This window comes from Squalius cephalus (genome assembly GCF_949319135.1).
Source record: "Squalius cephalus genome assembly, chromosome: 11".
Classification (NCBI taxonomy): Eukaryota; Metazoa; Chordata; class Actinopteri; order Cypriniformes; family Leuciscidae; genus Squalius; species Squalius cephalus.
The window spans coordinates 15113803-15139402 of NC_137132.1; the positions used below are offsets into that span (position 1 = coordinate 15113803).

Sequence of the window (25600 nt, forward strand, 5' to 3'; positions counted from 1 at the left end):
CGTAAGCACAGCAAGTAAACAACATGATCACGTATAGTTAATGTATCTATGGAGCATGCGATGTATGGTGTGTGTGTGTTTAACATTTGTTTAGCTGGCCACTGTAGGTGTCTGTTTGTTTATTGTAAAACCACTCCAAACAACAATACACAAAGAGTGTGAAAATATGTTGAAATAAATGAATTATTTCATAATAAACCTAGGGGCCGTTCACACAAAGCGCGCTTCTTCATTGAAATGCGCTACTTTTCCATTGTTTTTCTATGAAAATACTAGTCTGATGTGCAAAACTGTTCCGCTTGCTACTGCTAAGTCATACAATAATCCATAAACCAATTCATGTCCTCATAAACCACGAGTAAACACACACAAATGTTGTTAAACTCGCGCATGACATGGGGCCCTATCTTGCACCCAGCGCAATTGACTTTGTACAATGACGCATGTATCATTCCTATTTTGCACCCGCGCAAAGCGCGATTTTCCCTCCACAGAAGCACGTCGCTAAACTAGGGAATGAACTTGCGCTCCCTGGGCGGTTCAGCGCAAAAAAGGAGGCGTGTCCCGGCGCAAACGTTCCTTCATGCTATTTTGCAGGTTTAGAAAACAATTGCGCCACTAACCAGGAAAAAATAGTTTAAAGTCAGTGGCGCGTTGCGCATGTTATTCAAATGCTATTTTAAGGGCGCATGCTTGGCCATAATCAATGTAGCGTGTGCACAACGCGCATACACTTTGATTCTCTCATCTACACAGAAGCAGCAGTTTTCATTTTTGCAAATCATACATTATTACGATAGATAGATAGATAGATAGATAGATAGATAGATAGATAGATAGATAGATTTTATTTATTATAAAAGCATACATCTAGCTTACACATTTACCCAAATGATCATACGCCTTTTTAACCGAAGTTAATTTGGGTGGGTTTCTCCATCCCCAACCTCCCTGACGAGAGCGTTGCCCTCCTTGGCTGTAAACCGCTCCTGGCGTTCGCCTGGCAAATCCGCCGTTATAATAGGAATCCGCTTTAGAACAAGCGCGCCAGCTCTTAAAGGGAATGTGAGATGACGCTCTGATTGGTTTATTTCACGTTACGCCCAAACCACACCTATGAATAATGAAGCTACTTCAGACCAACCCATTTTAGATTTGCACCTGGCGCAAGAGTCATTTATCCCGCCGGGAAAATAGCAACAGCGCCAAGACCCGCCCACAAAGTTACTTGCGCTTTGCGCTTTGACACTTGCGTTTCAGATCGTTAAAATAGGGCCCATGGTGTTCTAAAAACACTGTGCTCAAGTTAAAATCATTTCTACTTTTAAAAAACTCTCGAGACCTTGTGTTTTCCCCCCATTTCACTGCCCATCTCACGTTTTTCTAAGCAAAAATGCGTTCTGTATGTATGCTCGTCATTCTTTAGCTCCGCCCACACGGCACGCCTCCAGCCGCTCGTTTTTTTCCGGAAAGACTCGGTACAGCCTATCTTTCTTTTATAAATATAATAAAACTAAAGACTTTTTGGAAATATGAAGGATGCATTACTACTCTATAGGAACTCAAGATTAATATTGACCGCTATTTAACTAACATTCTGAAGGCCCAGAAAGGTAGGAAATACATCATTAAAATAGTCCCTGTGACTACAATGCTTCAACCTTAATTTTATGAAGCAATGAGAATACTTTTTGTGCAACAAAAAATAAATAAATAACGACTTTATTCAATAATTTCTTCTCTTCTGTATCAGTCTCCGACTCGTGTTCACGAGAGCAGCATGACGCATGCGTGTGGAAAGCCGGGATCCTCTGTTATACAGCGAGATACATACAGTATGTTGTCTCATCGTCTGAATTATCCAAACTTTCAAGATGTGGCATGACAATATCACAATCGATGCAGCACACACTCTCCTGTTCAGTAGGCATCGTTGGCACTGATGACATCTACACCACCAGCTCTCCCTTGATCTCTCTTTCAGAAGCTTGTGGCTGTGTTGCAGCCTCTTCTATCTCTTTTAGTTTGTTCTCTGTATATTCTGGTTCGAATAAGTAGGGTTGTGCAAAAAAATGCAATTCATCCTCTGTGTCGAAATCTGCTATCATACTCATGTAGGCTATCCACCCTTTGCTTGTAAACACAGCCCTGCATTTCTGGGTCATATGTCAGAACACCAGCTCCTGCGTCATCACCACACACTCATGCGTCGTGGTGCTCTCGTGAGGAAGAGAAGTAATTGTTGGATAAAGTCGTTCCTTTTTTTTTTGGCGCACAAAAAGTATTCTCATCGCTTCATAACATTAAAGTTGAACCATAGTCACATGGACTATTTTAATGTCTTTCCTTCTTTTCTGGGCCTTCAAAGTGTTAATTAAATCGCTGTCAATGGAGCCCCTCCTGAGCCATCGGATTTCATCAAAAGTGAGTGAGTGAGTTCCTGGGGTGTAAGTCCCTAGGTGGCGTAGTTGACACAAAACAATTATATTCTTTTGAATTATTCCTTTAGATTAAATTGACTCTTTCTTGTCGGCAACTGTCTGGTCACATATGTTATTGTGGGTTTTTAAAAATAATAGTCTTTTCCTGAGTACCTGGCTGTGATGGGATGAGTGAAGTTTCTGACCTCTCAATGACTTTAGGTAAGGTGATTTGTTATTGATATCTGTTCATATTTTGGTTGTTTGCTGTTCAGTTAAAAATTAAGGACAAAGTAAATATTCTACAGCATGAGAACCTACAATGGACCTAAATAGCCCTCTTACAGGGTGTGAAGACAAGATAAAGCAGAGTTGAGATAAAAAATAATTCACAAAATCATAAAAAAAAATCTTGTCTGATTCTATAATGTTGCCATAGCATGTAGCTACTACACATTCAACAATTCAATCAGCTCACTATAACTTGTTTTAATAACTTTTATTAATCATATGCATTGTGAATTGAATAGTCATGTTCTCAAGAGACGTGGCCAAAAACTGATTTTTGGGTTGTTGTTCTAATTTGGGATGATATTGGAAATAATTTTGCACAGGATAAAGAATACACATTTTAATATTAAGCATTAGAGTGTTCAAACATCTTTATCCGAGCTGAACTATGAGGTGATGCACTTCAGCAGCTTCATTCACAGTGAAAGGAGTACTCTGCCTCTGACTGATCACCTGAAGGAAAAAGATGTTCACATTTCATACAACAATGGAAACCTGTAAATCTGAATAAACAATGTGCATCGCATGATCAAATCATTCAACGCTGGCTTATTAAATCTTACTTTTTTGGTAGTAATCGTACACTTTGACCACAGCTGGCTTGAGATTCTTCACTGGAAGAATCTGTTTCATTTGTATCTGGTAATTCATTGGAAATGTTTGTGGGATCTGCAGGAGGAAACAAACATTAGTCACGGACATTATGGATAAAAGGTTTATGGATCGACCTAATAATTTAAAATCATATGAATGCTGCTGTTTTCTCACCTCCTTCAAATACACAATGACATGATCATCTTTAGAATCGACCCGTTCCACAAGTGGTACGTATGATCCGGAAGAACTTCCAAGCTGTGGGGAAAAGTGCCGGTTAATTTCTAAATAGTGAACTCTAGAAACTTTACACATTCTGTGAAGAACCACTCAAACACACCATTGATGTATCAGCTGTGAATCCAGATAAGAGTTTAATATCCACAATGACCATGTTAGTCCTTTCCTGTAGACCATCGTATCTGGAAAAGAGCAAATGAAAAGGTTTGGTTCTTAAATGCCTCATATAAATTTATAAATAAGCAAGAACAAAAGCCAGTATAATTAACAAGACATGCAGAGTTTATCACTCATGGTTCAATAATAAAAAAATGTTTTCTTGTTTCTCAAGTTATTGTTGCAGTTTTAAACACTGAGATATGCCATTTCAGTTTATATTGCTATAATTTGTTTTTATGATTTTCAGTAAAGATTTATTTGTTAGTAAATCTTAAGTCATAATCAAGTTCAAGTCTTTTGACTTGGAACTGAATACAGATTTCTTACTTGACAGTGAAGTTCAAAATGAAATTTTGTCCCAATGTTTTGCAATCTCCCTCAATCTTAGCGTCAATGCTCAATGTTTTAGCTTCAGTAGGAGTGGGAATGTTGTAGAACTGAGCTATCTGAGAGAGTCAACACAAACAAAAATAAATTAATAAACCATTTCACAGCAGAATAACCACAATGCCAAGAGAGAAAGAGAGAGAGTGAGTAAATGAAGCTGAACGCACTACAGACCTGCACAGACACACAGGTTGAGCCCTTCACTTCAATGCTGTATTTGGCTGGGACGGTCTGCAGCTGCTTCTCCTGGTACAGTAACTTGTTGTCCTGATTGACATCAAAGTGGTGAGTGTCTCCTGCTGACTGTACAGTCACTGTGCTGGAGCCGTCAGAGCTGAACACTTTGGTGGCGTACAAAGACAGAGCCTGAAGAGCCACCACTGTGTCCTGGGAAATAAATGTGTTCAGTAATATCACTTTTACTCATTCACACCACTAATAATGTGTTTGATTGGAGTAGTTTGAGCAACCTGTGTGGAGGAGAATCCTCCATAGGCATTCTGCTGCTTCACAAGCCAGCTGACAATCCTGTTAGCATAGCCCAGATCAGCTGTAGTGACTGAATCTGCAGAGAGAACAGCTAGCAGCACATATGAGCTGATCTCCACTGCCAGAGAATCAGAGTCCTCAGCAGATGCAGACTGAGACCAGTGGAGATGAGACCCTTGAGGACAAAAGACACACGCGTAACTCAATGAGCATGACAAAAAACAAACAATAGTACAGTCATAAAAGACAACAAAAATCATCAGAAACAAACCTCTTACCCTCTGAAATAGCAACATCCTCCAGTTTCTTGAAAAGCTGCTGTCGAGTGTCCGTGTCATTAGCCAGACTGAAAGTGTAGGTGAGCAGAGCAGTGGTGTAAATGTTTTTGACATCCTCAATGACGGACCTCAAGCATGACAATCCTTTACTGACGACAGGATCCTGTGACAAAAACAGAGAAACAGTTACTGTGAGTGTCATTTTTCTATTAGTTTATACTGTGTTTCCTGAAGATGAACTTACTGTGACTGGAGTTTCCAGTTCAAGCAAGGATGCAGTAATGTAGGCAGTCATGGTCACATTATCATTCACTCCACCCTGGAATATATGAGAAATGAAGGATAAATAAAGCAACACACTCAAACTATTAAAGGAAAGTTCAACTAGACAAACTCTGATGTTGGCTTGAGAATATCTAAATGTTTTAAAAAAGCTTAAACATTTACAGGTCTAAGATTCCAGATTTTCTAGATAGTTTCTAGAGCATTTCTAGGTGGCTGCTATTGTGCTCTAGATAGAAAGAGAGATAGAGAGATATAGATAGACAGAAGTTGACCGACCTTCATTCTGTTGTGGAACAGTCTTCCCTGTTGGATAAAACAGCCGTCTGAATCCCGTCTACTTATTAACCAATTCTTTGCACTCTGAATAATTTTTGGATCAATAAATATGTATTTCTGTGCTCTGCCAAAAGACCTCAAGACAAAGGCAGTCAACCTGGTGGTGTGGAAGATATAATAAAAAAAAATGTCATCAGGTTTTTCAATGAATTCCATTCATCATAAATATCAAAACAAATTATTTGAACTGAGAGATACATTCTTAAATGTGTTTTTTTTGTACTATTCTCTTGGGTTATTATTGTAGATTACCTTGATATTATTTCTGTTTAACAAAAGTAATAGTGGAAATATATTTACCATGTATTTCCATCACCACGACCAAATGTGCTGTATGATCCATCAAAATGCTTGTAGTTCATTTGTCTCTGGTATCCTGTTTGGTGTGATAATGGTTAACACTTCAACAGTTTGATTCAATGTGTCTGATTATTAAACTTTACTGAATGAAATTGTATAATTTGGGAGTATTTTCTCAGTATTTCCTTGACATGATTTATGTCTCTCACCGCTCTTCAGGAAGCCTGTGGCTCTCTCTCGGATGGCTGAGGTGAGCTGCTCTGTGTTCTCCAGATACTGCAGAATGTAAATATTGGGAGAAAGAACAGCCATGTTTTGCTCTCCACAGCCGTACGGCATCCGTAATAATCCATCAAGGTTCCTCAGCGCACGACCCAATATGTCTCCTATAAACCATACACAAATAAAACTCACTACATTTTATAAGTTCAAAACCCAATCTCCTCATATATGCTTGTATTTGTAAATGTTACCAATGACTGAAACAGAGGATCTGGCTGATCCCTCTATCACATCTTTAGGGAGAGTCAGAGCCACTTCCTCTGAGAGACTGTCACCTACTGTATGAAACAGACAGACAGAAACGCATCAACAGAGTAATGCAATAATATTAACATTCTAATACCATCTGTGAAGTCCCAATAATAATAATATAATTGCAAGCAGGAATTACTGTGTTTCAAGCACTTTGGAAAAGGGAAGAAAATAGCCACAATTTCAAAACTGAACTACTAAACTACATTTGTCATGAAAGGCTGACAAATTTCAGCTTTCTCAAGTACAATGTCAGAGACATAAGAATATTTTGGTTACTGTATATTTTAGCTCCCTCTGTTGGTCCTCAAATTTGGTGTGGCCTAAAAATGTCCGCTATGCAATGTGTACTAATTTTCATGAAGTTAGAGTTTGTCTTTATAAGGTAAAGAGCCAATTAGTCTTTACAGACTGTATATGCGAAACATATTGACAAGTCAAAATTCTTTGAGCAACAGTCAGTTGAAAAAGCTTCACTGCTTGATCCCCGAAAAAAAACTGAACAAAAGCAAAAGGGTTCCAGCATTATTGGTGCTTATACACCAAAATATGAATGAAAATGAAATATTTGCAGACTAACCCTTTGGACACAATAACCAGCTTTGAGTCTCTGTCTTTTCAGTTCCTTCCGCCTGCAGCATAAAATCATACATCATACTGACATAAGCAGCATTAGGATCAAGGGTAAATGATATCTAAGAGACATTTGACGTGCGCTGACCTGTACAAGCAGACTTCGTGTGACCGTATCAATGCGTCCTCTCTCTGGGACGCTCACAATCTCATTGTCACACACAGTCTGGGACACCTCTGCCTCTGCACTGACTGTAATATTCAAGACTCCTAAAACATGAGAAATATACATGAAGATACAACAGACACAAACACTGAGAAACAATGATTCAGACTGGAAAACTCACCAAGAACAGAAGGAGTGAGGATCCATTTAAAGGTTTTTCTTCCATTAGCACATAGACAGGATGAATACTGATCATCAGAGGAGGCTTTGAGAGTGTAGTCTGAGGACGGAGCTGGAGTCACTTTAACCTGTCAATCAACCACACATGATTAGAGGCATATTTGATATGATTTGATTAGACTGAGTCTGAAATCTCACCATGATGCACTTGGACAGATAGCTGAAGACAGTGGCCTTCAGCTCAAAGATCTCCCCACGGATGATGGAGTAAGGCAGAGAGAGCTCCAGGAAGAAGGGCTGGAAAACTGTCAGCTGAGCAGGAGGAGCGAGACCCAGACCTTCAGAGGACAGACAGAAGACCTCCGTCTCCCAAGAGGTGATGGTGTCAGGAACCGTGACAGGAACCTGAGCTGATCCAGAGTCCCTGCGGAGGAATTACAACAATAGGCATATTTGATTCTGACCCTGCCATTCTTCCTGTATTAAATAACAATATTCAGCACACAGATGATACAATAACTGGATTCAAAATCTGCAAAGCAAGCAAGGTATTTTCTGTCCTGTGGGTGTGAGGGGAGATGATGTATTAAAGATAAGTAATAAGATAGATGTGATGTTAAATGTACTGATTACGCTTCATATACCCCACTTCAGCAAGTTCCCAGATCCATGTTTCTGGAAAGAAGGTCCGAATCGTCACTGCTGGAGAATGTCTGTCATTTGCACCAAATTCACCCGCTTCTGCATACATCACTCTCCTTGGAGCATTTTTATACCTCACTGGAAAAAAAGTGATATTTTGTAGTTTTGAGTGATATGTATGTGAAAAGCAAAATAACCAAGTCTCTATAGAGTCATAAGTGAACAGCAAATGGAAAGCAGATCATCACTTTCATACACATTATTTTATTTTCATATACAGATTTATTTTAGTGTTGTCAGAGTTCCCTTTTGAAAGGGAACTCGCGCTGCATCCCCTAGGGGTCGCTATGGGGAATGCCTCCGGCATGACAGGTGTCTGAAGCATGAGTCTAAACACGACAATGAACTTGACTTTTGCATGTGGCCGCCTATGACGTCACCAAAGATGAGACCATGAGTATAAAAGGGCACCTGTGAAATACGTCATCCTCTTTCTTGTCTTCAGGAGACCGTCTGTTTGAGTGTGTGTCTAAACAGAAAGCCAAAACTATGGCTTACACTAGCACCATGAGTTTCAAGAAGTGTGTTCCTCAATATTAGCTTTTCCTGACACCTGATGACACACGTGTAACTGTATGTGTTCTGTGCATGGGTGAGGAGCATGCAAGCTCAATTCTTGAGGGAACTGTTTGCGTGCATTGCCAATGCTTTCCCATGAGGAAGCTTCGCTCTCGTTTGTCCCTTTTCTCGAGGGAATCGGGACGGGACCCGCTGCAGCAACTGAGGAGAGTAGGAGACTGAGATTGTGGGGCTCACAGATGGACGAGCAATTTGTGAGTTTCCAATGAGTTTGAGGAAGGTATGAATATCTCTCATTTGTCGGCGGCAGACGAAAGCAAGCTCCTGGAGGATGATGTGTTATCCCTCACATCATCTGATCTGGCAGCAAGCGAACTCCTCGCCTCAAGCCAAGATGAGCAGGATGAGGGTGTTGAGATCGAGGATGTCTCTGAGCACTCTAAGCCCACCTGCCCCGCATATGACCAGCTGCTGGATGTTATGTCTCACGCCACGGAGAGATTTGATCTGCCGTGGAAGCGCGAGAAGCGCGAGCTCCCTCACAGCCGCCTCGATGAACGCTTCCTGTTGGGACATAACCGTCCAGCTCGTATGAGTCTTCCCTTTCTCCCAGATCTTCACACTGAGGTGCAGAGATCTTGGGGAAAGCCATTTTCTGATCGCAACCATCGTTCACAGGCAAACTATGTTGAAGTGGAAGGGATGCAGGAATATGGTTATGCGTCGATGCCTCCATTTGAAGAGACACTGGCCAGCTATCTCTTGGTAGGAGAGGCATCCACATTGAAGGCGCTGTTTCTGCCATGTTACATCACGGCTGAATGGCAGAGCATATGCACAAGCATATGCACCCACCCCACAATAAGTATGATATTGTTAGTGATGATAAAACAGCAAATTTACATATATTAATTAAATACTGTTGTCGAAGTTGGTATTGTGGCTTTATATAGCTATGGTCTTGTATAGCTAAAAGCTAGTTTCTTTCAACTCAGGCTGCTTACCAAACTGAAGCCATTTTTATCTTTTACTGATTTTGAGAGGGTTATACATGATTTTATCACAACTCGCCTGGATTATTGTAATGCTTTATATGTAGGTATTAACCAGGCCTCCCTCTCCAGACTACAAATGGTAATTCAAAATGGTACCGCTCGACTCCTGACCGGAACTTGTAAACGAGATCACATTACGCCTGTTCTTGCCTCCCTTCATTGGCTACCGGTTTGCTTTAGGATACATTTTAAGATTCTGTTGTTTGTTTTTAAATCTCTTTATGGTCAAGCCCCAGCTTATATCTCTGAACTACTGAAGTGGCACGCTCCTCTGAGATCATTAATGTCTGCTGACCAGCTACTCTTTTTTGTCCCTAGAATGCGGCTCAAAAATAGGGGAGATCGAGCATTTTCAGTCGTGGCCCCAAGGCTGTGGAAGTATTTGCCTTTGTGTGTCAGATTGGCCCCCAGCCTTCACATTTTTAAATCACGACTTAAAACTCATTTTTATTCATTGGCATTTAAACCTGCTTGAGAGTTGTATTCTGCATTTTTATCTTCTAGTTTGTCCCTTGTTTTAAAAGTTTGTTTTTTGTTACTCGTGTTTATAATCTGTCCGAAATCATGTCATTGTCCAGAACTTTGGTCAACCTTGGTTGTTTTAAATGTGCTTTACAAATGTAGCGGGTAGGGTGATGGAGATGGCAAGTGTACCTTTAAGGCCTGCTCATTGGCACTGATTATTTGGATCAGGTGGCGTAAGTGACGCGTCCCTTTAAATGTGTCGTGACACATGAACAGAAAAACATTAATGCGGTGTGAGTTGAAGAGTGAGCCTCTTGGTGTATTGGCTGTGTAAACGGGAGAACCTTGGTCTGGCGTCTGTGTGTATGGTGACCAGTAAATGGTACCAGCAGTTACGAGTCTATAGAAACTTGCTCCCATAATAGCGAGTAGTGATTCTATACGGGTTTGCAGCAACAAGCAACACTGGGAAGAGTGCACAGCTATTAGTCATCCACACCGTTTAACTTTATTGTTACGGGGCATATAGCTCTAATTCATCTAGGCTGGTGTCCAAAGAAAAACGAGAATTGCCTTCGTCGGTCACTAGCCAGTTTTTCCTGGGTTTAATCATTCTGTTATACTTTTTATTTCTTTGGATGTTTGTGTGTGTGTCTTGGGGATCTGCTACCACCGTTTTGTGATGACCTGGATCTAGGTGGGCCTGGGATGGAGTTCTGCTAGTGGTAGCTTGTTAATCTAAATGTTTTGTTTGTGTGTTTTTGTCTGTTTGGCAATCATTATAATTCAACATTCGGCCTATGGACATTGTGCAATATCTCCTTTGGGGACAGTGTCTATTTTGCAATGTTTATTAGTGTGTTGTGTGAAATGCTGTGTTAATGTATGTACTGTATGTATGTATGGCCGATTTGGTTTGAAGTGTTTCTTGCAGTGTTTGAGTGTGTGTATGTGAACAGTATCTATTTATTCAACTTTATTCACTGTAGTCTAGGTATTGTTAGACTTTTTATATCTTGTAACTCATTTACTATGAGACTTTTATTCACTGTGATTTATTTATTGTAGAATTGTTCACTGTTACCTACGGGGAACATTTGTCTGCTCCGATTGCCAATCAGTGTATTGTCTAGTGTTTAATAAAACTATATTTGAGTACATCAGTCCCATTTCCATCCCTTCATTGGATACAACCTGTCTAAATAGTTAAAGGGGAGCGCTGTTTGGGTTTTCTAGTTTAAATATTCAAATTGTGTGCGTTGGAGCGCCCCCTAGGGGTCACACAAATAAAATTGGATTGGATTGGATGGTCAGACACGTGCAAGAAAATCAAGCTTAAATTGAGTTACAAGGTTTTTGACCAGCGAATGACAGATATAGTTTGTCTGTATCGCATTACGTTTTCATCAACGAACAGGAGATAAAGTTTAATATGGGTGCTCAGTTTTCTTGTTGTTGAAATCTCACGATCAAAATCTCATGATACAAAAGATGAAGCGCTATGCACAATTTTGTAGCGATCGGAGAAAATTATAGACTCACTTAACAGTTTTAATGCTCTTTTATTAACGTGAGCACCTGTGTAACCGATGCTCTTGCCTCACACAGTCCAGCGAACCACAAACTTCTCAAACTCCCCTTTCTCCAACCTCGCCCACGCTTAACTGCGCAGGCTTGTTCTTTAGAAGAAAAGCCCATTCCTTAAAGCTACACTGTGTGATTTTTACCCCCATCTAGCGGTGAAATTGTATATGACTACCCAGTGAATATTAGTTTCTGTTCCTCTCAATTCCGAGGGCGTTTTAACTCCTACGGTGGCCGTATTATTCCAAGATTAACATGGCTTCCAGTTATCGACTCCATGACAATAATAAACAATACGTCTAAAATGAATAAAACTACAGGACAGATGTCAGGAGGTAAACGTCACCCTTGGAATCGGCTATCCCAGCATAATCAGATTAGGCTAACGTTACAATGTGTACAAAGTAAAAGCAATTAAAAATAACTAAAATTTACAGTGTCCTTTTTTTTATATAGCTAAAAAAATTGCGCCTTTAAAACTATTCATTACCTGTGATCCGTCGCAGCACAGATTTATGTTACAAGGTAAACAATACTTTTTCACCATTGACGCGAGGATGAAGTTACTAGAGGTCGTTCTGGCGTTATGCACAACCATGCTATGGTTAGACAAGCAACTATAAAACTTTGAATTTACACAAATGAATTACAACAGGCTGAATTACCTGTCGAGAAGAAAGCAGGCAACCTCGGCGTCCGTTTTAAAATCTTTGCTCCTCATGAGCTCTTTCCATCTGGGAAAAGTTACTCCAATATTGACTATGGTCTTGCTGATTTGTCTGTCGCGTTGACAATTTAATTCTCTCTTTCAAATGTGAGTACACACACACACACACACACACCACACTATCTTTCAAATCTGCCGGCACTCGCGAGCTCGCGAGTAATCTCCCCCTCGCATTCGTCACGGTGTCACTGAGTGAAAAACGCAAAAGGCGAAGCTTGAATTTACAGGCATGTCCCTCTTTGGTTAATGTAGTTTCAAGATGGAGGGGCAACATGGCGACCGGCATTCGAACCCCTCACCCGTATGTACTTTCAATGGCAGATTATAAACTTAAGAGAATACTTTATTACTTGAAAGAAGTAAATATACATTAATGAGCACATATATTTTTGAAAGAACTAAGTGTTTTTTGCTAAGAATCAACTAAAAAAGTTACACAGTGTAGCTTTAAAGCCCCATACAACCAGAACACATGAAAGAAAATACATGCATCTAGATCATATTGAACATAAACAGTCTTTAGACTTGCTACACTATATTTAAAACACTATATTTGCTTCTAGACTAGACAGCAAAGACTACTATTCACCGCTCTTCAAATACATTTTTTTTTTTTAGCCTTTATGGACAGTGTTTCTTGAGTAAATAAAACACTGTGCTTACGCAAACATCATTTATTTATTTTTGGAATATGATAATTTTCCACGGCACATCTGACACTAGTGGCACAGGTGTTGGAAACACTGCTTCAGACAACTGTCATGGCCGGAGGCAATCCCCATAGCGACCCATAGGTGACGCATCGTCTTCTCAGGGAACCATGGTTGCATGCGTAACCTGAGATGTTTTCTAGTTTCAATTTATTTAATTTTTATTTTAGTTTTAGTATTTTAGGGCTGCCAAAGTTAATGTGTTCATTTAATTTTGCAAAATTTATATAGTTAAGTTTTTGTATCAATAATAACACTGAGTGTGAATGTTTTATTCTACTACATTACTATAATTGTGTAATTGTACGAATTGTAAGAGATCCACAATTTCACAAATTTAACATACATATATATATTTTTTATATATATTTCACAACAAGCACCTACATATTAAAACATTACAGCTTGGATTGTGATAACAGTACATGTACCTATATCACGGTATCGGTGATACATCAAGCCTCTGTATGACAGACACTGAGGGACTCGCACAACCAAATTTGTTGCCATCTTCAATCCCACTCTCTGTCAAAAACCACAATAAGAGTCATGAAAATACAAATTACTTTTAATTGTCAGTATAATCAAGTATAATTACATGCACATATACAGTATATACTCTCCCAATCATTATCTAGTGCACTGCCACACATATAATCCACCTGTTACCTTTAAGGATTCATAGGCGTTGTCTGTCGGCACAGCTCGACGGGGTCTCACATGCAGACACTCCCGCTCATCTTCAACAGTATAAGGATAAGCTGACCCCGACTGCACTGGCAGCAAGTTGAAGACCTGTGACGGGACCACGTTCACACAAGAAAACTTTAATTCTATTTTGGTGAGAAAAGAATGAAGATGTTAAATCTCCTTATATTGGGATGTCAGCTCAAACACTGATGGATCATAGCAGTAATATCTAATGTTTGTTATCACCAGAGGTGGGTAGTAACGAAGTACATTTACTTCGTTACATTTACTTAAGTATTTTTTTGGAAAAATTGTACTTTTAAGAGTAGATTTGAATGTGGCTACTTATTACTTTTACTAGAGTACATTTCTAATGAAAAAACTGTACTTTTACTTTGTTACGTTGGGCGACGTTGCTCTCGTTACTTTATTTTAATGCAATATGTAAGGAATAATTGACGACAGGCCATTGAATTATTAGAAAAATAATGCACACCCGAGGTGGTAATGCGGTCACGACGCAAAGCGGAGTGGCCGTTACACCTCGGTGTGCATTATTTTTCTAATAATTCAACGGCCTGAAGTCAATTATTCCGCTTATACTACAGTTACTACACCTCGAAACATTGTTCAGATTATGTATTTCAAGACGTTTGTAAAGTTTTTGTCATTAAAACGCTCTTGTATGTAGGACTAATTTCTTACGCATCTAATCCAATGCCTCCGTTGCTAATTCCAAAACGTCATTTTAGAGTTAGTAACGGAGGTTTGAGCCACTGATAGCAGACTAATATAGGTATAATAATGCTGGGGACACACGACTAGCTGACACATTCTCTGACTGTTTTCATCGACTGCAGCAGATTTTAAACACCGACTTTGAACACAGACTGAACGCGCTGAACGCGCGTTTGGGCATGATCAGTCATAAGTATCAAATTACATTCATAACCGGCCTTAAAGTGTGTCCCCGGCTTTATGCAGTTATTAATGCAGTTATTAGAGAGAGATGTTGCAATAATGAGACAGAAAAGCATGTGCGTCAATATTATTATTTATTTATTAATTTAATTCGTTTTAATTAATTCGTTCATTCTTTTTTTTTTTTTTTTTCATTGACAGATGACAGTAGACTATAGCCAAATAAATGAAACACAAAACCCTTTTAACAAGTGGGCCTATCAATAATTATTTATTTGTTATTATCTGCAATAAAAATCCGTACTGCAGGACTATCCATTTATTTAGCCTATTCAGTTGAATTTTCTATTGATTATAATATAGATAGGACTATATACTTTATTTATTAAAATTAAACTGCATGTTTCTATTGATTGTGAAGCTAGACATTGAAAATTCCAGATCAAGCGCATGGGGCTAAATGCTTTTTATTGTTATGAATTGTATCCTATTTTCCGTTATTGCCGTTAACTACGCGAAGTGATATGGAACTGTAATGCGGTCAAGACCTGCCTGGAACTACTTTAGCCGTGCGTTTCCCTGAAAATAATGCACACCTTAGAACGTTCGTCAACCAATCAGATTCAAGCATTCAACGGCCCTGTAGTATAGAGCTGGTAAGTCCCGTCCCTTCCGTAAAACCCCGCTGGACCTCAAAGTTGAAAAACCGTCAATGCAAGTGAATGGGAGAAAATAATTATTTTCTGGTCCCGTTTGAATTGTGCCATCAATGTGAACATATGTTGTCTGTGATTTTTTTATATAATCTTTCGTTTGAAGAATGCTACAATTTAGCGGGTAGAAGTTTGATACGGTTAGACTTTGTGTGAGAGCACTTTGTGGACTACAACTCATCGCTGCTTTCGACGCGTTTGAAACGTCACCACCACTCACACACGGACACTAGCTCACGGATCCCGCTAAACATGACTGTGTCTTTGGTGCACTTCACCGCCTTCTTTCAGGGAGAGGACAAAATCGTTGAGGTTGGTGAAAACCACGGGTAAGTCAACTTTATGGGGTGACGTCACATAGGCGACATGTAGTCTTTCTCGTTATGTCTCTTCCACAACTGCTAGCCGAAGAATCATACCACATACTGTCAAACTCGTAACATGAAAGATTATATAAAAAAATCACAGACAACATATGTTCACATTCATGGCACAATTCAAACGGGACCAGAAAATAATTATTTGCTCCCATTCACTTGCATTGACGGTTTTTCAACCTTGAGGTCCAGCGGGGTTTTACAGAAGGGGCGGGACTTACCAGCTCTATAAGTGTTGTTAAATGCGTAAGTGCAATGTATATTTTTTTCTGGGCTTGAGCGATGCTCAATTCACAAATGAATCACTCTTTTGAGTCGATTATGTTCAAAGACTTCATCAAACAAGTTGGCAGATCTGTCTAAATCGGTTCGCGAATCAGTTTGAATAATCTGTTCAGTTCCTGCACGCACTGAATCGTCTGAAGCGATTTCAATTCACACTCGACTCGGAGTCGTAACAGGAAGATTTAAGGACATCAAGAGCGTTGGATGAAGTGGCTGTGGACCTACAGTACAGTCAAGTGAGAGCAAATCTTCAAATGCATCATATTTTTGCCAGCGATGAAGATCTTTATTAGTTGAACATCTTCGTAAGCTGTCTGTGAATGAATGATTCCACAGGAGTCAGGACGATAGCCTATATTCGATTTCATTTCACTCAGGTAATACATTTTACAACCAAACAGATTATTACGCCATGATAGCACTACTAGAAAGTATGACATTACCCGTTTTTTGGACATATACATTAATTTATACATTAAATAAGCTACCATTGTTCACAGTTTATGAACACCCGCCATCCCGCGGTAGTTTGTGTGTATTGTTGCGCAGTGGCGTGCGAACTCGACTTGAAAACGAATGCCTTGCCTGCCGTCGACACAGTTGAGTTAACCAGTTTAAACATGCTTGCAGAAATACAGTATACATTTGATTATATTTTGGAGAACCGACAGAAGAAGATCCGTCGATGTACTTTTGTTTGTTTTTTTGTGTTCAGATATTCAGTAGCAGTCATGAGCGCGAGCACATGTGAAGAGTTTTAACTCTTTCTTCTCTGTCAATTACATGCTTTGAATGCAACACTCTGCAGATTCACTTTATTTCGACATTGTCTAATAATCCAAATGTAGTTGTATAAGTTACTATTATACAAACCAAAGGACAGGCAATGATTTTCTTTTTCGGGCTACAGATTTTACTTTTTGTTGCAAAGAGAGCCAATCTACTTATGAAAACAATAGTCATTTAAATAAATAAAAAATCTAAATAATATAATTTTTTATATATGATGACTTCAGATGCAAAAGCCTATAAGTACCATCTGAAATTTTCTTCTAAAAGAGCATTTTTATCAAGCTTGTGTTTATGTTCAGTTATTTCACTTAAATGGCAATGAAAAGTACCTATTAATTGTCATTAAAGTGAAATTACTGAACTTAAATATACAAGCTTGATAAAAATGCTTGTTTTAGAAGAAAGTTTCAGATGGCACTCAGAGGCTTTTGCATCTGAAGTCTTCATATATATATATATATATATATATATATATATATATATATATATATATATATATATATATATATATAGAGGCCTATATGATCCGAAGTAAGTTACTCGCTACTTGAGTAGTTTTTTCATTGGATACTTTTTTACTCTTACTCAAGTAACTATTAAGATTATTACTTTTACTTTGAGTAAATATTTCTATAAGTACTTGTACTTTTACTTGAGTACAGTTTTTGGGTACTCTACCCACCTCTGGTTATCACTAGATTCACACTGTAGATTCCCACTATGAAGACGCAGTTAATCAATACTAAATCTTAAAGCATCTACACCTTGTCAGCATCCAGACGTTTTCCTGGCTTCAGGATCAGGACGCTCTGATCTACAGCACTGAGGCCACACAGTGAACCAGGCTGAGCTGAGAGCTGGAGAGTGTTTATCTCACCAGGAACCGCTTTAGCAGGAGAAAACTGCAGAGACACCTGTGAAATACAGTGAATAGGATTTATTTTAGTAATACAGTAACACAGTCAGTAATACAGTAAAGAGGCTAATTTCTAAAGCTACAAAGCATACCTTGTTTTTGAAACACTTTTCAATGTTGAAATTTTTGCTACTCGCAACAACATTTTCACTGGGCAGAACACAGTATGCCAGAATCTGCAGTACAGGAGCCAGATCTGAACCAACAGACAGTTTGAACGACATTGTGCCACTTGCTCCATTAGAAGACTTCACTTCAATCTTCTCATATCCATGATGAACGATCACTCCTCTGGACAAGACCTGAAACAGACAGATGACACTCAAATAAAAAACTGACTAGTGCAGCCAAATAATACTGTTAAACAAAAACATCTCTGTAATAATATAAATACTGCACATGTTCTCACCATATAGACAATGTCCGTTTTGAAGTCTTCAACAGTCTCTCCAATAAAATAATACTTGATGGTGGCTGTAAACTCAGAGTCACACTTTAATGGTTGCTCAGTATTCTCTATAATCAGTTCACTTAGTGTTGGGGTGTATGGAGTGGCAGGCTGGAAGAGCTGAACTTGTTTCATACCCACAGAGATGTAAGGCTTGTTGTGGCCATAATAACGGGGCTCTTGAGAGACACTTGCCTGATAATAAAGAATCAGAAATAACTCATGCAACTGAACTCTTCAGGGAACACAAAAGAAAAAAAAGAAAAAGAAAAAAAAAAACTCTCTTACAATCAGATTAATATAACTTTCAGGACGACTGGACGTATTAAAAGAGAAGCTGGCCAGTCCATCGCTGTCTGTAGTGAGATTTAGAAGCAGTTTGGGGGACCAGAGGTAACCCTCCATAAGATAAACCTCTTTGTTTTGAATTGGTGCACCTTTGAAATTTGAGAGTTTGATCTGTTGAAAATAAGATTTTGAAGGCATAAATAAATGAATAATTATGTACATATCAATGGTGTTAAACTTAGACAAACTGATTTTAGACTTACTTTTCCTTTTATAATTGATCCATGTTCATATGTTTTGGGCATCTCGGTAAATGTGGCTTTACCAATTTCATAAGTGAGAGTTACAGATTCAGATTTTATCATGGTGATCGCTGTAAACAGTAAAAACACCAGAATAATTATTCTTTAAAATAAAATTAAAGTAAAACATAAAAAATTCAAGAAATAACAGGATCTGACCAAATCCAGCAGCTCACCTGTTCCTTCTTCTGTAACCATTGCCTCAACACGAAGAGAATTCTCCAGCCTATCCTTTAGTGTGGCGTTGAAAAAGACTGATGTTTCTAAGGTATGGATGGCACAGCCTGTTTTTTTAATCTAATTATGAGTTAACAAAAAAGACAGCATGTTGACTGTAGAGTAGTTTAATTGGATTAGAGGAGGTAAGATAATGTGCCATTACTTGTACTGTGTTTCAACTCACATACCTCAATGGTTTCCTCTAAACATACTGGAGTGGTGTAAAGGCTCTGGTAGGACAAATTATTACGGCACACTTTTACCCATGATTTACCAGGTACAGGCTGTCCATAAGTGTATCTGTGAAAAAGGTACAAGCAAATTATCTAGAACCCAGGGTTGAGTTCAGCAACTAATATATTACGATGGGGATTACAGTAAATAACTGACCCCAAAGTAAAAAATATTAAAAAAGAAAGAATACAATTAACAATTAAAGTAACTTAAATTGTGACAAGAACGGAAGAATGCTCTCTTAATATATATATATATATATATATATATAAATGCTTTATTCATTTAAAAATTAATATTTAATCACATGCTTTATTTATCACATGCTATACTGCTCTCTTAATACTGGAAATATAAACCACTCACTTTCCGCAAACCTCAATTATCAGTTCCTCTTCTTCAACACTCACTTTATTTGGGCTTTTTACAGTAACTTCAAACTTAGGCAAAACTAGAAGTCAGAAGACAGAAATTATAGTTATTAGTCATCAAATTACATATTAATATACAAACATGTTATTGAAATTCTTCCCATGCAACATTGCAAATCATTTGTTTTAATGACTTACCATATTTCTTCACCTCAAAAACATGTGAGATCATCCTGTCACCAATAAAAGCCTTCAGTTTGTACATGCCTTGACGGGCCTCTGGGTTTAATTCATAAGAACGCTGCAAAATCCACCTTGTTGAAGAAACATTTGTCCATTGGCCAATCCGGTTACGTTGACTGTCCTGTTTAATACCAGAGACAGGGCAGATATTTAGTTACAGTCAGCTACACATATCCTGACTATCAATGGAGAAATGTATAATTAGCCTACTGAAAATACAAAAATTGTAAAAATAAGTGTTAATAAGATTAAAAAGGTGCTAGTTATGACTGCACAGAAGGTTTTGTGTTCTTACCTCAAGAACCACTGTACTATACTGTAAAAGAGCAAATAGTAGTAAAAGATTAAAAGCCAAAAATGTGTTTATTTATTAAACGTGTATTCAACAATGCAAGAGAAAACAATGGCAATAAAGATGCAAGATAAACACATCAGACCTGCTGATCAAGGGGTGCAAAGCTTGTATCCATGGTAACAACTCTGAAGTGCACTGTAAAATAGAAATATGCATTTAAAAAAAAACTCCACTTTTGACGTCTTCAGCTCTTATGTAAGGGACAAAGCTTACAGTCAGTATTTCACTCCTGTAAATGACCGAACTGTGTGTGAACGTAACCGTATTAAGGATCAAATGCAGGGCTGACAACTGTATTCTGCTGCTGTGTGAACGTGTTTTTTGAGCCAAATTCAACTGTCATAGTAGCCTGTTTTAGCCATAATTATCTCTATTAACAGCTATTATCTCATGTAACGATCTATAGCAGGAGTGTCAAACTCCTGGATGGCCAACCCTGCTTCAACACACAGACCTGTAGATTTCAGATAAACCTGAAGGACTTTATTAGCTGGATCCTGATCCGGACATTTAAGGTTAAAGCTAAACTGCAGTGGTTCATCAAGAACACCCCTGATCTATAGTATCTGTAGATTTCATATAAAATAAAGTCATATAGATACTGTAATTACAGAATTTAGGCTGAATGTTTGAATCTGAGGGGATTGTTCAAACACACACTAGATGACCATTCTTGTGTTTCCAAAGCTGTTAGATTTCAAAGCTATTGATCCTTATCGATCCTTATATTTTCTTATGCTCCTCTTTTCTGTTTACAAGTTTGTAAATCCATTGAACTGTTTACTTGCTCTTTTACCATCTGTCGGTTTGTGCAACATTTGTAATTTTTGATCATCAGCTCATTGTATGATCATAGCGAGCTTTACTTAATGTATATAAGCTGTGATCAGGATTTAGATGTCAGTGACACCAGCATTATTTACTGAGCCTTTGAGACATTCAAAGCTCACCTGTCTGTCCTGGAATATAGATAGGTTTATCAGTCTGGATAAAGGTCAGAGGATGGTAAGGCTTGAACATGACTTTTCTCTCTTCAGTCATCTTGAAAGTTTCTCCCTGTAGTTCAACCTTCATTTTCTGCACTGATTCTGCTTCAACCAGAGGAGCCTGATGAGAAATAATATACTGTATTTACAACCTGCCATCACAAAAAATAGACGCATTATGGTGAAATATACTTAATAATAATCATCATGTGTATGTTTTGATGGCAGACCTTGAAGTTAAAGCAGCGGTGAAACTCTTCCTCAGCTTTCTCCTGCAGCAGTAAAGTGCTCTGGTTACCATGAACCAGGAGAATGTTCAGGACAAGGCTTTCATTGGGCTTGAGAAGACTTGCACACAGTTTGGCCTCAGATCCAGACCCGATCACTGCAGGAAACGTCACCATGAAAGATCTGTCCAGAGAAAATGATCATACAATATTGCCTGAGTAGTTAGATACAATAAGAAACACAAAAAATTAAACTGGGAGTGAAAATAAATCAAGTTAATTTGCTATTGATCAATTATTTGAGAAGTGAGAATACAAGAGCAAACTGTGTAATGAAGTTTGGTGAATTGTTTATTTAGGACAATATTGCTCTTGAAAATACACTGTCATTAATTATGAATGATCTTATAGACAACATGCCTTAAGTTGTCTCTCAAACAGCAAACCTAGCAACACAGTACTTCAATAAATTCAATCATCAAGTCTTATCGTACACAACGACATATTAACAACAATTATCGCGATATAAGTTTCCTCGATCAAACGAAGAGCTAGAAAAATGTTCAATATAATGTTGATGCACCAAAAGCGGAACGAAACATCACTAACGTTACTCATTTGAACCAATATACTGCGCAAAATAATCAGTTTTTAATCGGATTGACCGCTCAATTGGACTGAAAAGCCTTTTATGTAAACACCTTGAAATTACGATCGGATTGAAAGGGGTGGGTCCTTTTTTGTTTTTGTTTTTTTGTTTTTGACTTCTAAATGGTAAAATGAAAGAAGAAAAAAAAAACGCTCATTTATCACATATGAACCCATATGAACACATGAACACAAATGTGTTCTTTTCATGAACACAAATAAACAAATCTTGCGTAGTTTTTTTCATATTTTTATCTTTGTTTTCGTCACACTTTGTTCTAATCCGCCAAATGGAAAAACAATAAAACCAAAATGAATAAACAGCTTGAATATTCAAGTAAATATTGATTATATTTACTACAATATAGTTTATGCATTCTCTCCGCGCTGCCCAGTGCGTCGCGCAGGTTCGGCACACAGATTTTGTGTAGGCTATTTAGCACACTGCCTGTTTCATTTAGCTGGCCTACACGCTATAAAACAGGCGGTGTGCCAAATACGTAGGCTATGGGTAGTTGTGAGAGCCGATGGCACTTAAATTATTATAATATGATAAAAATGAGTATTTCATGGCACGCAAATTAGGCTACTACACGGAAGAAAGCTCTGTCTAGGCTCTGTCCAGGTACGGTTTGTGTCGAGCCATTTATTAGTCTGGCTGTTTGAAGAAAAAGAGATTAAATGTAGGCCTAGTTGCAAGAAACTCTGTAATAATCCAAACAACTGTATCAGATGACTAAATATTAGGCTTGTTTGACTTGAACCAGCGCTGCACAGGCCGATCGGTTTATGACATCAAAGAATCTCTGAGAGATTCCAAAATTTTGCCATCTATTGCTTTGAAATCAGACATAGTAACTACTTTCACAGGTGGTCTGATCTGTCTGACCCCAGCGCAACTCAAGGATGTGCTGATCACCTTTCTGATATTATTGATTTTCTCATTGAAGAAAGAAGCAAACTCACTGCACTTGTTGTCTGAGAGCATTTCACTGGGAATATGGCTTGGGGGGTTTGTCAGTCTCTCTACAGTAGCAAAAAGAGTGTGTGTGTTGTTTAAATTGCAGTTTATAATATTTGAGAAGAAAGTCTGTCTAGCTTTGCCTAGTTCCATATTGAAAGCATGAAGGCTATCTTTGTAGATGTTGTAATGGACTACAAGTTTTGTCTTCCGCCACATGCGCTCTGCTTTTCTGCATTGTCTTTTCATATTTTGCACTGCTGTTGAGTTTCTCCAAGGTGCTTTTTGTCTGCCACTCTTCTTCAATGTAGACATGTATTAAATGTATTAAATTAGTTGGCTAATTACAGTATTTTTTTTAATAAGCTATAGCTTGTTCATTTATGCTGTATTTAGGCTAAAGACAAATACAAATACCATATAACCATTACATTTTACCATGGTATTGAGGTGCTATATCCGTGGTGTTAACTGTGGTTATCATGATCTGAATGTAGGCTATACTATTGTGGAAGACCAATGGTTAATTTTAATACAACTCAATCAGTCAGAATATTTAAATGTTACCATATCGCCCATATCTTTGGTCATATCTCCCAGCTGAGCAAAACACTTTCCTTAGCAGAAACTGTTAAAAACTTACGGCCCGGATGTTTGTCCATTGACACAGATCAGGAGGAAAGAGAGCAGAAGAAGCCCTTTCCAACAGCAGCTCATATTCAGAGTCATGATGACGAGCGATCATACAGGTCATGAGATGAACTGGACCGTCTCTTTTAAAGGGACTCTCATGCTAAAGGAGGTCCTTCAAAACATTTCTGTTGATCATCTGATTAATGATTCAACATGTAGGCAACGCAGTTTGAAAACTTTTGCTAAATTAGCACTACTAAAGCCTTAAAAATACATTTGAGACAAATATTAAAAATAGTATTCAGGCATGCGGTAAAATATAGATTATATACATTATATAATATCTACTAATACAAAGACTCTTTACAAAACAGAGAATTCCTACCTTCTCCATTAACAGTTTAACAACTCAAAATTTTAAGTCATTATATAAGAAAATATGTATTTTTTAAATTTGATATTAATTGCATTTGCAGTTAAAGTAGATTTGTTGTACTATTTTTTCTGTAGAAAATAGTAAAATATACACATCATATCATCTGAACAAACTATAGGCTCATACACAGAAAAAAAAGGCCATTGACCTGTTTCCTGAAAACAATCAATACTGAAATCAAGGGTCAAGAATCACCTATACACCCACTCAGTCAGAGTGAGAGAGTTACTGTAAATGTTTGTTTAGATTTGCAAACCCCTTCTAATATGGGGTCTGAAAAGATTTTATCATTAAAATATGTGAAGTAAATCTATTAAATGAGCAATTAAATTATAATTTTACTTGAGATTATACAACATGATTAATATTTTACCATGTTTGTTTTTCTGCCTGGGATCCACTAATAATGTTAGTAAAAAAAATGTTTGGAACATTGTATCTACATGCAGATCGGCATGTGCGACACACATGCAGGAAAAGCACAAGGATTGGCAAACTTATATGTAGTGGGAGGGATGACTTACACACCACCCATTGGTTGTGTGTGGAGGGCCAAATCAGGAAGAGGGTATTTAAATGGGCAGCACCTTTTGCGTGATGAGATATATATTTGGCTGGACGTGCTGCAATGGAAAGACTGGGAGGTAACCATTTGGACCATTTAAAACCGGATACAGGTTCGGGTTAGCTGGTTATTAATTTAGTCTCCGACTCGTCAGTCTATCAGTCTCCGACTCGTGTTCACGAGAGCAGCATGACGCATGCGTGTGGAAAGCCTGGATCCTCTGTTATATAGCGAGATACATGTTGTCTCATCGTCTGAATTATCCAAACTTTCAAGTTGTGGCATGACAATATCACAATCGATGCAGCACACACTCTCCTGTTCAGTAGGCATCGTTGGCACTGATGACATCTACACCACCAGCTCTCCCTTGATCTCTGTCTTTCAGAAGCTTGAGGCTGTGTTGCAGCCTCTTCTAGCTCTTTTAGTTTGTTCTCTGTATATTCTGGTTCGAATAAGTAGGGTTGTGCAAAAAAATGCAATTCATCCTCTGTGTCGAAATCTGCTATCATATTCATATATGCTTCCTCTGCTTGTAAACACAGCCCTGCATTTCTGGGTCATATGTCAGAACACCAGCTCCTGCGTCATCACCACACACTCATGCGTCGTGGTGCTCTCGTGAGAAAGAGAAGAAATTGTTGGATAAAGTCGTTACTTTTTCTTTTCTTTTTTGGCGCACAAAAAGTATTCTCATCGCTTCATAACATTAAAGTTGAACCATAGTCACATGGACTATTTTAATGTCTTTCCTTCCTTTCTGGGCCTTCAAAGTGTTAATTAAATCGCTGTCAATGGAGCCCCTCCTGAGCCATCGGATTTCATCAAAAGTGAGTGAGTGAATTCCTGGGGTGTAAGTCCCTAGGTGGCGTAGTCGACACAAAACAATTATATTCTTTTGAATTATTCCTTTAGATTAAATTGACTCTTTCTTGCCGGCAGCTGTTTGGTCACATATGTTATTGTGAGTTCTTCTGGTTTTTAAAAATAATAGTC

At 38.3% G+C, this 25600-nt stretch overlaps 1 protein-coding gene across 2 annotated transcripts; it reads right to left on the reverse strand.

Annotated features, from left to right (window-relative positions):
- Positions 1-2821: 2821 nt before the first annotated feature.
- LOC307166845 (alpha-2-macroglobulin-like) lies at positions 2822-23722 on the reverse strand. Of its 2 annotated transcripts, none has more exons than XM_079885553.1 (34): positions 23614-23722; positions 21365-21545; positions 21099-21255; positions 20231-20283; positions 20089-20109; positions 19749-19914; positions 19546-19630; positions 19134-19245; positions 18903-19023; positions 18688-18797; positions 18425-18595; positions 18098-18331; positions 17781-17990; positions 17537-17686; positions 13664-13789; positions 13426-13519; positions 7877-8012; positions 7431-7656; positions 7234-7360; positions 7035-7156; positions 6894-6945; positions 6253-6336; positions 5989-6165; positions 5780-5855; positions 5420-5576; positions 5103-5177; positions 4859-5021; positions 4562-4755; positions 4266-4478; positions 4032-4150; positions 3646-3727; positions 3480-3563; positions 3275-3380; positions 2822-3164 (listed from the first exon to the last, which is right to left on the reverse strand). In XM_079885553.1, the coding sequence occupies exons 1-34, from the start codon at positions 23697-23699 to the stop codon at positions 3124-3126; spliced, it is 4311 nt and encodes a 1436-aa protein (XP_079741679.1). In that variant the 5' UTR covers positions 23700-23722; the 3' UTR covers positions 2822-3123. The 2 variants fall into 2 exon arrangements, with proteins under 2 accessions (XP_079741679.1, XP_079741678.1); XM_079885552.1 differs by having other exon boundaries at positions 6253-6339.
- Positions 23723-25600: the final 1878 nt, after the last annotated feature.